The sequence below is a fragment of the Bombus pyrosoma genome, linkage group LG7 (genome assembly GCF_014825855.1).
Source record: "Bombus pyrosoma isolate SC7728 linkage group LG7, ASM1482585v1, whole genome shotgun sequence".
Classification (NCBI taxonomy): domain Eukaryota; kingdom Metazoa; phylum Arthropoda; class Insecta; order Hymenoptera; family Apidae; genus Bombus; species Bombus pyrosoma.
The window spans coordinates 3,619,678-3,634,955 of NC_057776.1; the positions used below are offsets into that span (position 1 = coordinate 3,619,678).

Below are 15,278 nucleotides of genomic sequence, written 5' to 3' on the forward strand. Positions count from 1 at the left end.
TCTGCACATACATTACATATATATAAAGTTTAGTGATTAAAAAATAATATTTATCGTTATACATAAGTATCAACAACAACAAAGTATAAGAAGAAACAGATCAAGTAATATGTTAAGATTTAATACTTTTTGAAATGTTTTAATTTGACTTTAGTTTAAGTAGTCAATATTTCTTATCTATGTACAGAATTACATAATTTATCCCTGCATGTCTGAAAATTTGTATACATTACGTTTAAACAAATAATAAAGTATAAATGAATAAAGTATAAATGCATAAAGTATAGTAATACATATATTCGTAATAGATACATTACGCTCTTTATTTTACCTTTATTCTTCAATATTTACTTTATTATAAAACAGATATTTTTTTCATTAGAAATAACATAATCGTTACTGCGTTGTTGTTGGTGGCACCGCAAATGTAGGAGCTGTACTAACACCGGTCAATTCATTTTGCTGGAGAACAGATGGATAGAAAGAAGAATTTTGTGGTAGACTTGCACTAACGGTAATAGGTGGCATCCCGGGTAACGATATAGGCGTCGTTACTACTTGAGATTGAGGCACATTAAACTGTACTGGTGGTGATATATCACTCTGTACAGTTGTGAAATCTTTCGGCGTACCGACAACACCAGTTGCGTCGCTTAAAACTGTCGCATTAGTAGTAAAAGTTGGCAAAGGTGGAGTAGTTGGCATACCAGGTATATTCGGCATTGTATTTTGATGTGACGATGGCATGATAGGATCATTATCTGAATAGAAATAATGTCATTATATTTACTTATTTGAAAGTTAATAATAATTTATGGATACTTACTACATGTCGTATTTACAACAATTTGATTAGGCATAACATGAGACACAGAATTAGTAGTAGTAGATCCTCCAATAGCAGCAGGATTCAATTGAGGCATAGTATATGTTTGTACACTCGATGTGTATATATTTTGCACCATTGTAGTAGAAGTAGTTTCAACTTCGGATTTTGCAACATTTTCTTGTGCTGACATGTAATTCGGTGGAATAGAGAAACCTGGTGGTATGTTTATAATCACATTACTTCCTTCTGTGTGAGTAATGCTTGTTGTAACTGGATTTGGATTAGTAGCTTTAACATGAGACTACAAAAGGAAGAAATAGAACTTAGTTACAATACTTTGATAAATTTCTTGTGACAATTCAAATTGGTACATACTGTATACAAATTATTTGCTTTATGCTCTTGAATGTTTCTAATGGGTATTCTGTGCAGATATCCATAACCAATTCCACAACCCAAACTATAAAAGTGTATAAAATATTCGTAAGATATGAATTACAGTAACATTTTAAAATACTAATGTTAGGTTAACAAATTTACCTTCCTTCTCCACCCCAAGTATGATTGGGTGTAATTGTAACTTCTCTACAAGAATCATCTTCTGTGTTATATATGTACAATTTCAAAGGTCGTGATTCATGTGCTTCTATTAAAGTAAATATATCCTCAGACTCGTGTAAAACTGAATCAGCACCAATAATATAATCTGTGAATGGACGTAGACCTGCTAATTCAGCTGGAGAAGATGGATGCACTTCCTACAAAACATAATTCAAAAAATTTGTCTCCTTATGTACTTTCTAACTTTTTCTGACTTAATTATACTTACAATTATAATTAATTATACTGACTTGGTTATACTTACAAGAATATGCCAAACATTTTCATTGGAACCTTCAAAAGAGCAAAACCTTACACTAACACCAAGGAGACCCTGTCCACCCCATGTGAGATTAGGTACTATAACAGTTTGTCTTACAGATTGTGTTTTACTGCTGTATACTGTAAGTGTTAGTTTTTTATCTACACCATTTTTAAGAAGCTCCTTTAACGTATCATTATCTTGATCCTATAAGAATAAATTATTCTTTTAATTTAAACTTTATATAAATTTAATAAATTCCATTGATATAAAGTATCAATAGGTATCATGAAACACATACCAAGCGTGTATTTCCAATAGCTACAATAAAGTCAAAGAATGCTTCCAGTCCAGCTTTCTGACCAGGAGAACCTTCCTGTACCTATTTCAGTCATGATGTTCGAATCAAATTTACTAAATATCTAACAAAAAGATAGCTACATTTATTGAAAAATAACTTGAAACTTCCAATTTTTAGATAATCTAATATGTGATGAAATTACTTAATAATTTTTTTCTTAAACTATAGTAAATTTATAATACATACGAAAATATTAATTACTGAAAGTTTAAGATCTATTTTGGTAAATAAAAAAAATATGAATATATAAAATAAACTACACTATTTCAACAAATGTTCTTACCCTCAATACATGGTAACCTTCTGTGCCACCTCCTGGTATTTCGATACTATGAGAAGATCCCATTTTGAAAGAGGAAACTTCTTAAGTCACTTGGTTTAAAAGAATACAAAGCATTAAAATGATTGTTGTCTGAGAATTAATAACGGAAGTAGAAAAATATGTAACACAAAATCTATGTACAAATTCGTTGGTGACGTAGCCTATCATATGTAGAGGTTCTGCTATGCTATATGCTTACGATTCAGTATTACCAATTCAACAATATACATATATGTCATTTCTTTTATAAAAAGAGAAATGTTTACTGATTGTAAATAATTTGTGACTAAATTAGTTAACTTGGCTAATTTAATGAACTTATAACAATCCTATATTATCGTTATAATTTTATAAATATGTACATTGAAATATAATATTGAATTTTGTAATGACATTTAAATTGTTAATAGGACTTAAATTTTGTCTAATATTTCTCTTCATGTATAAATCATAGCAAATAATATTTCGCATGTAATATTGATAAATTTATTTTTGAGTATTACATATAATATAATATATATATGTATAGTATTTTAAATAAATTCATTTTCTAAAATATGAAAGACTCATTTAATGCATTTACATAAAAAATTTTATAGAAAATTAGTTATAAATCTTAATTTGATATATGTTAATTTATGAACTTATATATTTAATAAATACAAATAGATATTAGGAGATTGATATGAAAATTTCAATTGAAAACTTGCTATAAGGAATAGTTAGACATCAATTGCGCATGTGTTATAAATAAATTCGAACATGTTTGAAATTAAACTATCTGTAACTGTCTCATAAAGGCAAAGCGAGAACAATTCGTATTGTAAGTACGAAAAATCTTTGAATACGAAACATGGATTTAGATATAGAAAAGATTCATAGTATTTTAACTGAAGCTAATCTTCCGTCAAGCATAAATGATTTAAAAAATCCGACTGAAGAATTTATTGTAAACCTAATTGACACATTTCTAAGAAGGTTTCATATTGATGTTAATGCAATTGATAATGTAAGAAATATATTATTTGTTATTCAAATACAAATATAATTATACAAAAAGATACAATACAAAGTACAGTACACAAAATTTAATTTTACTATAGGCAACAATAGAACAACGGGACATAATGTCATACTGTGAAGATTCTACTATAATTGCACTCATAAATTTGCATGTTGTTATGGTTCAAATATGTGATAGAATATATTTAAAAGATCTGTGTATTACAGATATTACTAGTCCAGGTAGTATTTAATTATAAACTTAAAAATGTTATAAATAATATTTGTCACTTTGATGAAAAATGATTGTATTATTCAGGATCAAAAAGAGTACGGAAACAAGCAAAATTCCTTGCAAATTTCATATTGTATGCAACTAATAAAGAATCAGATATAGAAGATAAAGTTATTGAAATTCAGAATCGGGCAAAGATCTTACACGATATGGTGGAAAAGAAAAATGAAATATTGCAAGCTATAAATGACAAGGCATTGCATATAGCAAAACAACTATCAATAAAGGAAAAGGTACTATTATTGATAAATTCACTTTGTATTTATATTATGAATTATTTATATCATATTGATCTATTTTTATTTAGCTTATTGCTGAAATTCAAAAGCTACAGTCTAAACGTGAGAAGAATAATAAAAAACAAATTGAATTAGCGGCAAAGATAACAGCTGCAGAAGAGGAAAAGCAAAAAACAGTGGAACTTTGTGGAACTTATAAAGCACAAGCATTAAAGGTAAATTAACATCTGAAAATTGAAATTATTTGTATATATTATGTTACATAATGATTACAATATATAATTATAGTCAAATAAAACAATAACAGAATTGCAATCAGAAATTGTAAAATCTCCTGAAGGATATCAAAAGCGTTTAAGTGAATTAGAACAACAGCTAAGTGCTAAAGTCAAGGAACGTGAAACAATACAGGCAGCATTTCAGGATAAAAAATGTTTGATCGAACAACAAAAAAATGAATTGGCTTTTGCCCAAGAACTATTGGAAAAGTTCACTGAAGTTCGAGATATACACGATCGATTAAAGTGATTAAATAATTTTTCTTTAATCTTGATTAAGAATTTCTTAAGTATTAATTTATTGCACTCTCAGTTTTTTTCTATTTTCTATTTTCAGAAAAATAAAAGTACAAGAGGATACTATAAAGAAACAAGTTGATACTCTCAGAACAGATGTTGCAGAATCTGAGAAAAGATTAGTAGTTCAAAAGGATCATGATAAAGAAGATGAAATAAACGAACTTCAAGCACAGTGTGATGAACGTCTCTCTCCTTTACGTAATTTAAATACTCAATTATTAAGGTGATTTAGAATTAAAATTTCCTATGCTATTTTAAATAAAGGATTACTTCCTTTGCCTGGATCTAAAAAAGATTTTTAATTACAGTAATAAGAAGTTATGTAAAGAAAATTTAGAAAAAGCACAAATTCAACACAATGAAGATTGTTTAAAGCTAAAAAAGATTCAGAACATGATAAAGAAATTGGAAAATGAAACTGCAGGACTTTTAAAAAATTACCAAGATTTATACAACAATGAAATTTCGAGTGTAAGTTTTATTAGAATGTCACATATTATACAATATACATATAATTAATTTTTTTGCATTATTAGGAAAAATCTTTATGGAAAACGTGGACAATTGAATAACAATCGTGTTATATTTTGTAAATGTATCAGGGAATATATATTTAAAAACACAGTGTATCTTATTTCATTTAATTACATATATTAACAGCATTTTTGTATAATTTATTGCCTATTTATTTATCTAAATATTATTTTTATTGCGTCATTTAATAAGTGCTAAAGAATAATTAATGTGAATAAATATATAAAATACAACAATACAGCTTTAATACAAGAATTAATATAAATACTTCGATTTTTTCTATTAGCTTATTTTAATAGTTTTATTGCATGTATTGCCAAGTAGTAATTTCAACAGATTTATGGCGATAAGTTTTATAATTACAAGTAAATTTTCTACAAGTCATAATACTCGTAAAAAGATAAATAAAGAATAAATCTTTATTTTATTTACACTTATAATAAAATTGAATTATATGTATATATATATGGAACAAGTTACATACTTGATTTTAAATTCAATGTACAAAACTCATCATTATATTTATAAAATTCATAAGTTGATAAATATCTCAATTCTCATGGCTTCACATTTAAAATAGTTTTCAAAGCATGAACATTTTAATAAAATATATATTAACAATTTTAATTTAATAATATCTGTAACAATTTCAAATTGTTTGGAATGTATTCTGGTTTTAAAAATGCACAATTGCAAATGACTGAATTTTTACTTAATAGTAAAAGAAAAGTGTGCTTTCATCTTTTGATATTGATAATGGAAATATGTCGTCATTATGAAAAAGTAATATGTATTTTGTGCATTTTGTTTTAATTTTGTTTTATGTTTACAAAGTATGCCAATGTTAATGTTGGCTTTATATTAGACATGCAATGAAAATCGAATGTTTCATCAATAAACTCAATCAAATCTCCTCTGTGCAATAAGTTTATATATTATTTACATATTGATAGCTTTAACAATATAACAAGCTTTAACACTATAATCATAAATTAAAATAATGTACAATATTTATAACAGCATATACATGAATCGTCATAATTTTGCATAATTTGCACAAACATACAAGATATTGTGGTTATTATTAATCGCTCTATGAGTATCATTAATAGTTGTCATGACATTATATACATATTTTTCTTTTTGTATACAAGAGTTTTCTCTATGTATATATGATAGAACTAAGTGCCCAAAAAAATTTGTCAAATGTACAGAAAAGAGCAATTCTTTAACAAATAGTGAATGGCTCCAAAGTTTACATTAAATCTTACATTTCTTATATATTCACCAATTCCCCTTTCTTTTTATCTTTTGTACAAGTATTTCAATAAATTTAACAATCTTTTAACTTATCTGCTGTGTAGATGTTCTCCCTATACAGTTTATATTATTTAATACTTACAATTCATATTATTTCTTGTTCGTTTAAACATTTATATTTCACACGCGCATGTATAGGGACGTGTAATTTTAGGTATAATAATGTATATAATCAACTAAACTTATAAACTTAAGTTATTAATACAATTTAATTGATTAAATTACACTACATGGCAGTGATACAGAAAACTAAATTCTGGCTTCCTCTAAATAAATTAATTTATAATCTTGTGGTTTCTGCTTTTGTTTCTCCAATGGCTATCAATTTAGAACTTTCAAATAATATAAAGAACTATTTTTCTTAAATTGTGTTTCACATAATATGCTATGTATAAGTATTAGAAAGTGTTCAGATATTTTCATTTTAAAATCTTACTAGTTACAAAGGTTCTATGAACTAATTATCTTCAATGTTCAAAAAAAGCACAAACACATGCATTTTGCACAGTATTTTTTAATAATACAAAAGAAATAAAAATAAAATATTTTTTTATTGAAAAATTATAATATAACATTCGTAACAATAATATACTGGAATAGGGAACAATTTGAAAGTTGTAATAAAATATAGCAAATTTCGATCAGTTTATGTTCTAAATAAATTCAGAAATCATGGAATTCCAAAAATAAATTGTGAAAGTAATGATGTTATACAAAGTCCCATCTTTCTTAAGAAGTAGAATATAAATCAGCCTCCTTTTATTATTTAATAGACTGAATTTATGATTATTAAAAAGATTTTAAAGTGTCACAAGAGTTAAATGATTGTTTTGGGGTCACATTCATATAATGTATATTATATATTTCCCTTTCTTTCTTTCTTTCTTCTTTTTGATTTGATATTAATATGTATATGATACCATACTGAACACTCTGATTGATTAACAAATCATAATGGTATACTTTTTTATCAGACTAAGTAATAATGTGATGCAATGTACAGTCTTTTTAAGTAAATACCAATTCCAAGTTTTGATCTCTTAAACATATATTACTCAGATTTATGAACATTTTTATGACTCTTAGTATTTTTTCAGTAATTATAAATTTTAAATTAGTTTTGTTATGTTATTTAAAACAAGAGATAATCAATAAATAATTTTGAAAAAATACTTTGGTTTAAATATTTTCTGTCACAATGTATATTTACAAACACTGTTATATAGTGTTAGAATTATGAAGATTTACTTGCAAATATTTTTCTCAACGCATTTTTACTATAAAGTAAGATTACACTTAGTATTAGAATTATGGAAAAGCATTCATATAAATTATTTTAAAACCGAGATTGAACAAACACAATGCAATGAATTAAAAACATTTTGTTCATTCGAAATTTATGACAAAACATATTTTTATTTAAACGTTATTTGCACGTAATTCTATATAGATAGACATAAAGATGTTATAGAAAATACGATTATTAGAAAAATTATAAGATTTTTCTAAATTCAATTTTTACCATCTGAAAGAATAAGTCAGTCATATTATATTCTTTTCACAGAATATTCGATACTCGATATTCCATACTGCAAATAATTTTTTTTATGAAATTATAAGATATCTCCATTATTTTTTGCTATAGGATACAAAACGAAATTATTAGCATTCATAAAATTACTAGCCATTTAGCCTTACATTTTTCCGCGAAAATGTACAAACATAATAGAATTAAATAATGTAGTTATTAAAAAATGACATTAGCCCATCTGTGTGTCTTTCTGGTTTCCAAGGAGCCAAGGCCTAAGTAATTGAGTGAAGAATAACAAAATAAAAGATATTATATTAAAAAGTAACACTATTTAATTTAATAAATATAATTCTGAAAAAATTGATATAAATCTTTTTATTCTAATATTCTGAATTAATTAAAATATTGTCCTTTCACTTTGATATTTTGAATTAATTAAAATATTGAACCATTTTCCTACGAGTCTATTAAATTTTTTGATAATTAAAATCTTTAAACAATCATATACTAGAATATTCGAATATAAATCTATTGAATAGTTTAACAGACATATTATAAGAACGATTATAACAGAATCCTTTAATATACAAAGATGTACCTTCATCAAAGAAAAATATTTAGTGTGAACTTATTATTCCCTTCCCCATTACTATCTTATTAATTTTTTTTTTAAACAGAGTATGAAGATCAATAGTAATGGACCACTTTTGAATCAACTATGTACAATAATATTCGCTCCAAAATACAATAGCAAATTAAATAAATCTTGGTCTGTCACAGAATCAATAATTTAATTCAATTATATATAAAACAAATATATAAAACACTGTGTATATATTCTTAAAAATAAGGAAAGAATATGTATGTACAATTAAATAAGAAACTACAACAACAATTTGTTTCAGTCGTTCAATGTATGGTCCATTACTCTTTTCCTCATTTCCGTTCTAAAAATCTATCTGTATAACTTAAACAGAACTGACTTGGATAGACGAAGTTAGCGATTCATTTTCATTATGTGTTCTTAAAGTAACAGAAGTATCCATATTAGTGTTATCTATCTCTCCGCCTAACGCAAGACGTTCGCCATCAATCAAAGAAACATTGTCTACTGTAACTGAATTATTTTCTACACTATTATTCTTTTTCCTGACTGAGCACCCATTAACATTTCCATCGATTTCTGTTGATTCACTATTTAACATAGAGGAACTACCTTTAATACTTTCCTTCGAAGTCGCTTGAGATCCAAGTCTTTTTTCCTTTTCAGGAACGCTAACGTGAGCATTCTTAGTTATTTTACCATCCTTTTCTCGCGGCTTTTTTCCAAGTACCGGGAAATTCGTGATTTTGGACGCAGTCTTCTGATCTTTCGATTGTCTTATTGAACCACCTCTATTTGGTTCTATCGATTCTTCTTCTGTGATCGATACAAGATTACTTTTACCTTCTCCTCCAGAATCTTCCTTCATTTCTTGAATTGGTATATCATCTAAACAAAAGAAAAAATAAGAATACGATATTAAAACCGTAATAAGGTCATATTTTTAGGAAATACATTAAAATACTGTGAGAATAAAATGCAAGAAATTAAGCAATCTGTGTAAAGCAGAAAATAAAAGTATTAAGCTTTATATTTGTACTATTATTTATATTCGTAAAATTTACATGTATGACAACATGAATGAAATATTTCATGCATGTTATAAATTAAGGGTAGCAAACAAACAAAAATATTAAAAAATTAACATTTAAGGACAGAATAGGAAATAGGAAAGACGTAGGGTAAACCTGTGTGATAACAAATGCACTGTCTTCGGTGAAAATAAATGTGCCAAAATTGCATGCAGGTTTTCCATTATGTGCCTTTCAATAAAGTAAGTAATACTTTAGGCTTGAATTCTTTTGCTCTTAATAATGGTGGTTCCTCTGAAACGAATTCATTGATAAATGCACAAACTGCTACTAATTAAAATAGTTAATGTTACACAGTGTAACAGCTAATTTGCCGCGTGTTTTGCTGGAGAAATTTTGATAATATTCAGTGATTCTAAAGTGCTGAAACTGAATCACTAGTACCATGTATTTGTTGACAGGGCAGCAGTCGTATGAAAACCAATTGATTTATTTCCTTCCAGATACAAATTTTCCATTGATTCATGAACCATTTCCCCCAGAAATTGTTCCTCCAATACATTATACAAATGCGAACTAGATCCAATTTTGTTCTCGTCACGAGCTAAATCAGTGTTTTCTTTATGCTCTTTTCTCACTTTTTTCATATTGTGATCTTCACCTTTCTCAAATACATTTTTCTTCAAATGTTCTCTTAGATTTCGTTTAGGAGAGGATTTGATAGGGGAATTTTGATTGCTACATGTGCTTCCTCGTCTAGAGAATTCCATTGAGGAAGAACTGAGTTTTCTTATTTTGGTATCTTCTTCGCTTGAAATCGGAAGTGAATGCTTCCAATGCCAAGGGAACCTCTTCGTAGTGTTAGATACTGTTGGTTGTGGTTGCTTTTCAAGTTGGGTAGCGTACACTTCATCTTCAAATAACTTCTCATCCAGATCGTCTAACGACATATGTTTGCAAGCAATGCACATTTGCTTAATCCAATAACTTATAAAATGTATTTGTTACTGATCAAATGTTTAAATATGTGTTCTATGTATTTGTGGAATATGTACTACATGCAAAATTAAATTTTTATAAAGAAACAAATTTTTCTATCTGTGAATTTTGGAAATCTCATTCAAACTAATAAATGCAAATATTGATCTATTCTAACTTAACTCTTATCACTCAAACTGTCAGCGATGCTGCCAATCGCAAACCAACGTTCTACTCCAACCGACAACATTGGAGTGATGAGGGATAAGAGTTATAAACTAAAATATATTTAGAAAGATAACTATAATTACTATCAAATGCCATTTGTTTATGATAAAATTCATATACTTCATTATATTCATGCATTTTTCACCATGTATACATTAATATCTCATATTATATACTATATATTTATCTTTGATTCTTAACTTCTATTTTAAAAAATTGTCTAGATTAAAAAACTCTTAATTCATTTATTATTATGTTATTCATTTATTTCAGTGCATACTAATTAGTAATTGCTATACAACAACTGACATGCTGGATATTTATAATTAATTTAATAAAAAATAGTTCTCGTATTGTGCATAAGACATTAAAAAAAATAAACATAAATAAAATGTCTGAGCATATTAATTTGTCAGATGATATAAAGATTTAGTTAAAATAAAACATATACCTGGTAACTTTTTGGTCCGGAACGAAGCATTTGTGATCATTGATTTAGATACTGTAGCGGTTGCAGTAGCTGGCGATAATGCAACACTAATCCCAATTGGCCCGTCATTAGGTTGTCCTAGAACGATTAATTATCATTAAATATTTGTAACATATTTTTAACATATTTTACATTTTTGTATTGATTATCTTGTATTGACATACCTGATGGTCCAGTACTGGCAGAATTACGTATAGCATTTGTGACTAGCATAACATCTGGATATGTTTCATAACATGCTCGATTATGAATATCGTCTACTGCTTGTGTTCCTAAATACCAACAGTCATTATACCTGCCAATATATGTTACTTTTTATTACTTCTAATTTTAGTAAAATATTTTCTTTATTAGTATGATATTTACTTTACTTGACAAGTTACTATTTGAAAAATATGTTACTCACATAGCAAAGTATACAGCATGCAAAAATTCGAGGAGAAATTGACTTGATACAGGTATACGTGGTAGAAGTCTTGGAACAAAACTAGACTCGCTTCCATACGAGGATCGTTGATGATGTCCTGGCTTCATAAATCCTTGAGTAACAAGTCTGCAATAAATGATTTGACATAATTACTATATATTTATCAAATATATAAAAACAATTAGTTTCATCTTACTTGGTAGCAACTTTGCATAATTGCTCTAATGCAAATTTACTTATGTAACCGAGTTGTTGATTATAGATAAAAAGAAGAGCAGTCATAACTTTTAATCTATTTTGAGCATTTAGTGTCTCAACTTGTTGCAGTGGACCCCAGCTAACAAGTTTCGTATTACATTCTTCAAATCTACGTACTGCACTCTCAGTTAAAGAAGCAGGTGCCAAACTTGCAGGCTGTACAAGAAGGAATAATTAGAATAACATTTACATACTTATAAAATTCAATTGTCTAGCGAAACAGATATACCTCATGAAATATGGAAAGCATGGCAAGTGAAGGTAGTCTAAAAGAAATTGCTTTTTGTTGCCCAGATTTATCCACTATTTCTAGATTATACAAACCAATTAGTAGTGTTTCTACAGACCGACAATTCTATAAAAAGAGAATTAACTTAACTGAGAGTATGTCAAATTAAAAGTTTGAGATAATGGATGTGTATGATTTACTTTTTGTATTAAGAAACAGCAATTATAATTCTTTTGTATATTTCTTAAGATGTATTTAACAAAATATTTAAAGAATGAAAATTGAAATCAAATATATTTTTAATTATCTGTTGTGTAAAAATTTCTAAATTACTGATATCATAATATCTTTTAACTTAAATTGCAGTTTGTACATATTTCACTTGAGTATAACTGTCCTATAATTAAGGAATGACAGTGCTATTTTACCATATAATTTTGATTTAAATTATAGTTGTTCTGTTATATAACATAGGCAGTTATATGAATTATATTCTATTACATTATAAAACATGATTTAAGTATATTGTTTAAGTGTTGTTTCCCAACAATTATAGTGTCTTACCTTAATGTCACCATGAGCTGCAGAATTCAAGTAAATGTATACTAATGTTGGCAAAAATTGCAAGGTGAACCTTTGCAATTCTGTTTCGCGAGAGCGATAAAAATTGTATAACTGATCGCATACTGTATCCATTAACTACAATGAATAAAAAATTGTTGGTATAAATGAATAACATATAATCTAATATACTTCCAAATAAAAGACAAAACTTTATACAGAAAAGATTTTATTTGAGTTTTATTTCAATATTAACTCTTTTCGATCATAATTTCTGAGGGCATCGATTTGCCCAATATTACAATGCCGGACAATACTTGGAGTTTGACAGGAAAGAGTTAAAAAATAAACAAAAACTTTATAAGATTTAATATATATGTCAAAGGAATTAATTAAATTCTATTAAGGTATAAAAAATATTTGTCAGAAATATATTACCTGACTATATTTACTACGTTCTTCCAAGAGTACATAAAGTGCTCTGACTATCTCATTGTCTTGTGATAAAGTAGTGGCAAAAGTATGGAGCTCTGACGATGACACATCTGCACAATCTACTAGCCATTCATTTATTAAACTTTCCGTCATTTTTATTTTCCTTTTGCCTGTGTCAATAAATCAGGATTTTGTTGATAAGAAATTTCGGTATCCAAGATAAACCATCTAATACTTTGACAATCATTACACGAATCTTATGATTGATCATCAAAATGATTTATTTATTCATAAATACGTTTCTTAAAAATCATTCGTCCAGTATGCATCATTACTTTCAATCGATCAATTTATGTCATGTTTAAGATAAATATGGAAATTGGAATACCAAGACAACTGTACTAGCATGAAATATCAGTAACATTGCTCGATATCGTTGTCACGCGTTATTTCAATCTCTTAAATTTAAATCTCTCGTTTGTCGTTATAGTTGCTCTTGTATTAATTAATGACAGTTCACAAGAAAGCTACAACTCTGTTGAGATCACGCTGAAACATGTTTTAGTTACCTCCATGTCTTCACCGAACGGCATACAATCCTCACTTTTAAGGCTGACACTTGTAACTTTGTAACCACGGTCGCTTGTGAGATGAATTGCTAACTACTAGATAGGTATGTATCATTGCCATAAATGTACAAAAGAATCTACTTATTTTTGATTGGATAAAAACTTTAAATTATATAGAATTAACGAAACTGAGATATAAATGTTGAATAAATATACAATTATAATTTCTGTAACACTTACATAAACTTTTAATTTTTTCATAATAATTCTATAATTATAAAAAATATGTTTTCAAATAGCCCTTTTCAAGATTATCGCATACATAAGAATTTACCCAGAGTCGGCAAAAAATGAATGTTCAGCTTCAAACTTAACATTCATACTTCTGGATCATTTTAAACGTTATTGGTAATCACGCTGGTGATTTACGAAGATGTTTAAAATGAGGTTTGAAAGTTATTTATTAAAAACTGGAGCGGCCACATAAGTCGGTCGAAAAATTAATGGAAAATTATAAAAATGTTGTAAAGCAAAAGTTTTAGAATGTCATTTTATTTTTTCTCAACTTCTACAAATATTAACACAAGTAAGTGTCCAGCACATGTTTCCTATTATTTATAAATTTGCATTTCTTTCAAGATTTTGTAATCTAAAAACATCTGTAATGATGAATTATCGTTATTATGCAATGGTATTTTAATCAGTCAATTCTTCGTATTTATGAAAATTCTAAATAAATATTTTTGAACTTTGTAACAATTTATTTCCAGGAGGATCATTGAAACTTCCTAATGGTTAATCAAAGAATATCAAGGAAGAATGAAGTAGTATATATTGTATAAATAGTATATATTCTTATTTGCAGTAATATAAGAGTCTATATGATGAATCATTAACCACTGTGTAAGATTCCATGATTGTTTGATACATGCACTACCAAATGAATCATTTGTTTTAAGTAAACAAATATTGTAATTGTTAATAAAAATTTAATTTAGTTATATTGATTTCAGGTTATTGAATGAAAATATAATACTTACAAAGAGTTATTGCAATATGGTTAGTATTATTATTACTTCTTTATAAGATTTGTATTAATAATTTTAATATATGATGATTTTGTCACTCACATATGAGTTCATGATTATTCACTACATGCACTACCAACTGAATCATTTGTTTAAAGTAAATATATATTGTAATTGTTAATAAAAATTTAATTTAGTTATATTGATTTCAGGTTATTGAATGAAGATATAATACTTACAAAGAGTTATTGCGATATGGTTAGTATTATTATTACTTCCTTATAAGATTTGTATTAATAATTTTAATATATGATGACTTTGTTACTCACATGAGTTCATGATTATTCATTACATGCACTACCAACTGAATTTTAAACCTAAATATTTAAACTTAATATGTTTAAGACATGTATTTTATAATATTTTTCATATTTTAGATGAGAAGATAATCCACTAAAGCAGTATCATCTAATTTGTACTTTTAACAAGAAAGTAACTGTACATATAATAAATACTATTTTTTTAAATATATATTTCTGTTTACTTAATATATTTGATTAAATGTCT

At 26.9% G+C, this 15,278-nt stretch overlaps 3 protein-coding genes and 1 long non-coding RNA gene across 12 annotated transcripts; 2 read left to right on the forward strand and 2 right to left on the reverse strand.

Annotated features, from left to right (window-relative positions):
• Positions 1 to 123: 123 nt before the first annotated feature.
• LOC122569013 (Golgi reassembly-stacking protein 2) lies at positions 124 to 2,562 on the reverse strand. Its single transcript, XM_043729445.1, has 7 exons — positions 2,336 to 2,562; positions 1,993 to 2,073; positions 1,695 to 1,898; positions 1,370 to 1,587; positions 1,205 to 1,289; positions 827 to 1,130; positions 124 to 761 (listed from the first exon to the last, which is right to left on the reverse strand). Exons 1-7 carry the CDS (start codon positions 2,396 to 2,398, stop codon positions 397 to 399), a joined length of 1,320 nt encoding a protein of 439 aa, XP_043585380.1. The 5' UTR covers positions 2,399 to 2,562; the 3' UTR covers positions 124 to 396.
• Positions 2,563 to 3,074: 512 nt separating this feature from the next.
• LOC122569840 (probable kinetochore protein nuf2) lies at positions 3,075 to 5,150 on the forward strand. Of its 4 annotated transcripts, none has more exons than XM_043731468.1 (8): positions 3,077 to 3,383; positions 3,478 to 3,619; positions 3,696 to 3,904; positions 3,979 to 4,125; positions 4,199 to 4,434; positions 4,502 to 4,711; positions 4,797 to 4,959; positions 5,025 to 5,150. In XM_043731468.1, exons 1-8 carry the CDS (start codon positions 3,228 to 3,230, stop codon positions 5,058 to 5,060), a joined length of 1,299 nt encoding a protein of 432 aa, XP_043587403.1. In that variant the 5' UTR covers positions 3,077 to 3,227; the 3' UTR covers positions 5,061 to 5,150. The 4 variants fall into 4 exon arrangements, with proteins under 4 accessions (XP_043587402.1, XP_043587403.1, XP_043587404.1 ...); XM_043731470.1 differs by having other exon boundaries at positions 3,080 to 3,383; positions 4,526 to 4,711; XM_043731467.1 differs by having other exon boundaries at positions 3,075 to 3,383; positions 4,797 to 5,150.
• A 788-nt stretch (positions 5,151 to 5,938) lies between these two features.
• LOC122569427 (hyccin) lies at positions 5,939 to 13,770 on the reverse strand. Of its 6 annotated transcripts, none has more exons than XM_043730469.1 (9): positions 13,684 to 13,770; positions 13,118 to 13,284; positions 12,683 to 12,817; positions 12,119 to 12,244; positions 11,828 to 12,045; positions 11,611 to 11,757; positions 11,369 to 11,499; positions 11,166 to 11,282; positions 5,939 to 9,365 (listed from the first exon to the last, which is right to left on the reverse strand). In XM_043730469.1, the coding sequence occupies exons 2-9, from the start codon at positions 13,265 to 13,267 to the stop codon at positions 8,842 to 8,844; spliced, it is 1,548 nt and encodes a 515-aa protein (XP_043586404.1). In that variant the 5' UTR covers positions 13,268 to 13,284; positions 13,684 to 13,770; the 3' UTR covers positions 5,939 to 8,841. The 6 variants fall into 6 exon arrangements, with proteins under 6 accessions (XP_043586404.1, XP_043586408.1, XP_043586403.1 ...); XM_043730473.1 differs by having other exon boundaries at positions 13,118 to 13,233; positions 13,684 to 13,719; XM_043730471.1 differs by adding an exon at positions 9,953 to 10,448 and having other exon boundaries at positions 9,230 to 9,365; positions 13,118 to 13,748.
• Positions 13,771 to 13,772: 2 nt separating this feature from the next.
• Positions 13,773 to 15,242, forward strand: LOC122569445. The gene is made up of 6 exons (XR_006317451.1): positions 13,773 to 13,787; positions 13,983 to 14,269; positions 14,454 to 14,586; positions 14,697 to 14,742; positions 14,924 to 14,969; positions 15,149 to 15,242. It is a non-coding gene; the product is annotated as an uncharacterized LOC122569445 (long non-coding RNA).
• The last annotated feature ends 36 nt before the right edge of the window (positions 15,243 to 15,278 follow it).

Excerpts from the sequence above, each read along its gene's own strand:
- LOC122569427 (XM_043730469.1), bottom strand. The coding sequence starts at position 13,267 with ATGACGGAAAGTTTAATAAATGAATGGCTAGTAGATTGTGCAGATGTG. Across the intron at positions 11,500-11,610 it reads CATGCTGTATACTTTGCTAT|GTATAATGACTGTTGGTATT; the intron begins GTGAGTAACATA and ends ATATATTGGCAG. Across the intron at positions 11,283-11,368 it reads TGCCAGTACTGGACCATCAG|GACAACCTAATGACGGGCCA; the intron begins GTATGTCAATAC and ends TAATCGTTCTAG.
- LOC122569840 (XM_043731467.1), top strand. The coding sequence starts at position 3,228 with ATGGATTTAGATATAGAAAAGATTCATAGTATTTTAACTGAAGCTAAT. Across the intron at positions 3,384-3,477 it reads ATGTTAATGCAATTGATAAT|GCAACAATAGAACAACGGGA; the intron begins GTAAGAAATATA and ends ATTTTACTATAG. Across the intron at positions 4,712-4,796 it reads TTAAATACTCAATTATTAAG|TAATAAGAAGTTATGTAAAG; the intron begins GTGATTTAGAAT and ends TTTTAATTACAG.
- LOC122569013 (XM_043729445.1), bottom strand. The coding sequence starts at position 2,398 with ATGGGATCTTCTCATAGTATCGAAATACCAGGAGGTGGCACAGAAGGT. Across the intron at positions 1,588-1,694 it reads AAAATGTTTGGCATATTCTT|GAAGTGCATCCATCTTCTCC; the intron begins GTAAGTATAACC and ends TATGTTTTGTAG. Across the intron at positions 1,290-1,369 it reads ACTTGGGGTGGAGAAGGAAG|TTTGGGTTGTGGAATTGGTT; the intron begins GTAAATTTGTTA and ends ACACTTTTATAG.